This window comes from Pteropus vampyrus, unplaced genomic scaffold, assembly GCF_000151845.1.
Source record: "Pteropus vampyrus isolate Shadow unplaced genomic scaffold, Pvam_2.0 Scaffold124, whole genome shotgun sequence".
NCBI lineage: Eukaryota > Metazoa > Chordata > Mammalia > Chiroptera > Pteropodidae > Pteropus > Pteropus vampyrus.
In genome coordinates, this window is record NW_011888905.1 from 2,456,545 (window position 1) to 2,460,293 (window position 3,749).

The 3,749-nt window shown below is 54.7% G+C and overlaps 1 protein-coding gene across 1 annotated transcript in view; it reads right to left on the reverse strand.

Moving 5' to 3' along the window:
* Nucleotides 1–3,749, reverse strand: part of IL6R (interleukin 6 receptor) — a 27,249-nt gene that overhangs the window by 14,758 nt on the left and 8,742 nt on the right. Inside the window, exon 6 of the mRNA XM_023534310.1 lies at nucleotides 3,170–3,311. Within this exon, the coding sequence (XP_023390078.1) occupies nucleotides 3,170–3,311 (142 nt within the window). The remainder of the gene's footprint in view (nucleotides 1–3,169; nucleotides 3,312–3,749) is intronic.

The following is a 3,749-nucleotide window of genomic DNA, read 5'->3' on the forward strand; positions in this document are numbered from 1 at the left end:
CAACGCGTCTAATACGCACGAGACGTGAACCGTTTTTATCTCCACTCTACAGATGGGGAAACAGAGGCCCGGGGAGGGGAGGTAACGTGCCCGAGGCTTCGTAAGACTCACGTAAACGGTGAAGCTTTCTGGCTCCGAGAATGAATCTTTTTCTCTCCTTTATTTTAAAAATCCTCTCTAGAGTGAATATTTCTCCAACCCAGGGGCCGTATCTTACTCGCCTTTGTAAACTCAGCTCTGAACACGTCTTGCCCAGCATCTCACCGAAAAGCTCTAGAGCTGGTAAGATTCCGATTACGGAAAATCACTTGGAAAATGAAACTACTGCAAACCCAAAGAGCGGTCCCCGCTGTGTATTTTCCCTGCGTTAACATTTCCGAGATTAGAAGACGTGCTTTCATATTTATAACAAAGCGAATGAATGACCACACTCCGATAAATGAGATTTATAGAAGACCACATGTGAATTATGGTTTCCCCCCCACACACACACACATGAGCTTCTAAAAAAAACCAACAAAAAAATTTATTTCCATTAATCTGAGAATTGATTTGGGTTCTAAAATAGAGAAATTCGATATAAAATACAGCAGAGGCCTTCGTACCAGATGTGTCACCTTAGTCAAGACACTTACTCTCTCCTAGACCTTGTTTCTTCATTCTAAGCAAGGGAGGTGGCTTCTTCCCACACGGATCTCCTGAGATCACACACTCAGAGGACCCGGCACTGGCCCGCTACACCGCATTTGCTTAAAAACTGAGCAACTCTCAAAATTAAGAACAGACGACATCGTAACTTCTGGGATGCCATACATGGGATGCTGGCTATAGTTTAAAACACCATATTGTGTACTGGAGAGTTGCTGAGAGAGATCTGAAGACGTCTCATCACGAGAAAAAAATACGTCACATGTGCAGTAATGGATGTTAACTAAACTCCGCGTTGAGATCATTTCACGTTGTATACAAGTATCAAATCATCACGTCCTATACCCAAAACTGCTACGATGTTACCTGTCAGTTATAGCTCAATAAAACGGGCGGAGGGAAGAACAGAGAACATAGAACATATTTTTCTAAGAAAAACAGTTTTGAATTATATATTACGACCAGTTCAGATGTGGGCCAGCGGGCGAGGCGCAGAGGTCGGGGTACAGAGGGCAGAGAAAGACGAAGGCGGCTGGGGGGTGGCAGAGACGAGGGAACAGGGACAGAGGGACAACCACAAAGCCAGACGCCCACAGGAAGGGGTCGGGGGCCGGGGGGCCTGCGGGTGCTCACGCCCGCGCGCGATGTCACACCTCCCTCCCAGCCTGGAAGCCGCTAACCAGAGAGTTAATCACTGCTCCTTCACTCGAGAGAGAAAAAACCTCAAAACACAGAGCCGCTGACGGCCTCCTGAGGAGACGTCAGCCACCTCCGGCTGAGCCCCGACACCACCTGGGATGACGAACCTACGGGCCAGAGGCCAAAGGAGAAACATCCAGACAGGACGGCGTGGGCATCCGCGTGGTGTCAAGCCGCCAGGTGGCCTTCATTCTGAGCTTCTGCCCTGGTTGCATCCCGTCTTTTATGAAATAATGGCGAGAGTAAGCGGCAACAGCTGTTTATCACTTCATTGTTTAATTTTATGTCCTTACTCAGCAAAATTAACGGTTGGTGACCTTACTCGGTCCCCAAAAACCTTTTTGACATCTTACAGTCCTGTGCAACCCCGCTGACTAGGGACCTCTGAGCTGTGCAGAGGGGGCGGGCGGGCAGCGAGGATGTGGGAGGTGGCGATGGAGGTGGAGGTCAGCAGCCGGGACGGGGCGTGGGGCAGGGGCCGGGCTCAGGCCAGCTAGAGGAACAGGTGAAGAGGGACCAGGAGAGACGGAGAGGCGAGCAGGTAGGAGAAGGCCCTCCGCACAAGCCCAGCAGCCGAACTCTCCGCAGAGAGCGCGGGGCGTGGCCGTGGCCGCAGGCTGAGGAGCGATGCCTGTCGCGGGGCGTGGAGGACATGGCGCTCACGCACCGGAGGGGATGCAGTTTGGGCGGCTGTTGTAAAGTGAACTCCCTGGTGTGGGCTGGAGGGTTTGAAATGACACCACGTGGCTGCGGGGATCCAGGCCAGACACACCCAACCCGCCTGCCTGGAGGGCCCCCAGCCCTGGCCCCACGGCACCCCAAAGGCCTGGCAAATGCGAGCCCCTGACATCTCCTCCAGCCAGTGGGATCCCCAAGAATGGATTCGCTCTGCTCTCCCGTCACACACAGGTTGTGGTTCTAGAGAAGCCTCTGCACTGAGTCTGCTGAATTCTAACCCTTCGTGGAAGGAGTCAAACTGTTTTCTCAGAGAAGAAAACCTCGGCTGTATTAGGGTGTTGTTCAGAGCCTGGGCGACACCAACAGCAGAAACAAACGTTGAGGCTGTGGGAGGGGGCGGGGCGGGCAGCGGGGCGGGCAGCCCGCTTCCCCTGGGGCGGGTAGGAATTCGATTAAAACGTTAAAAAGTAAAAAGTTCCCGTGGGATTAAAAAAAAAAGTTCTTCACGCAGTCCCTAAACAATACATTTCCAAAAAAACGTTGAATCACATGGGAATGCTCACCATACTTTATGTCGTACGTACGTAAACATATACGTAAAACACGCGCGCACACACACACTCACACAGGGACCTCGAAAGCGGAGAGCACACTCGAACTGTCTCCCCGGGTGGTGGAAAGACTGGTAATGACTGTTCTTCAGATTTTCTGTAATTTTCATGTTCTATAACGAACACTCGTTTCAATAACTCCCCAGAGGCGGCTCTTATTACCTATTACGCTTTTTAAAAACAAAAGGCATTAGTAACTGTGCTAAGTTAAGCATAGCTGCAAATCCTTGGCAGCTCTTGCCATCAAGTCGGGAAATGATTCCCCCTCCTGGACGGAGACAGGCGGCGGGGAGAACTGAGGGCCACGGCCACCTGCCGGCACAGCCGTCAGACACGCCGGCGAGGCCGCCTCGGACCACGCGAGCCCGTGCAGCTGTGTTAGTGACTCGAGAGCTGCCTGGCTGACCTGTTTCCGAAATCTCGAGTGGATAAATGGTTGCTATTTTACCCTCGTTTTGAGGTGACTTGTTCCCTAGCAACAGATAACCGATCCGGTAACAGAGCTGAAGCACCCCTCTGCACCCCCACGATACCTGTCCAGGGGGTGCCCAGGACCGCCTGGCTCCACTCGCTCCACAGGCCGTGCCCAAACTCCTCCTGGGCCCGCAGCTGCACCACGTGCCTCATGCCACTCCAGGCGTCATGGATGGTGCAGTGATGCCGGGGCTCCTTGACCTGCAGGCGGAGGCACAGCGACCGTGGGCGGCTCTGCTCAGGTGGCCCCTGCCCCTCAGCTGTCCCGCGCTCAGGTTGGGGGAGACTCAGCGGGGCATAGATGCGCCGAAGGCTGACACCACCCCAGCAGCGCACAGTGACACGGGAGTGCCCTCTGTCCCACCCCACGCATGGCAGCACCCGGCGGGCCACACACCGACGTGGCCTGGTCCCACTCTTCCCGGTCACCCTCGCCCACACAAACAGGCCTGTGAAGGGGAGACTGGCCTGGCACTAACGGTCCCCATTTTAAAAACGAAGCCACGGGAGTCCAGAAAGGCTCAGAGACGACCCGGGCCACGCGGGGCGTGCGGGCCTGGCCAGCCCCGGTTCCGTCCACGGCGGGTGTCGGGGGCTCCGCGCTGGGCAGCAGCAGAAGACGGACTCACCAGCAGAGTC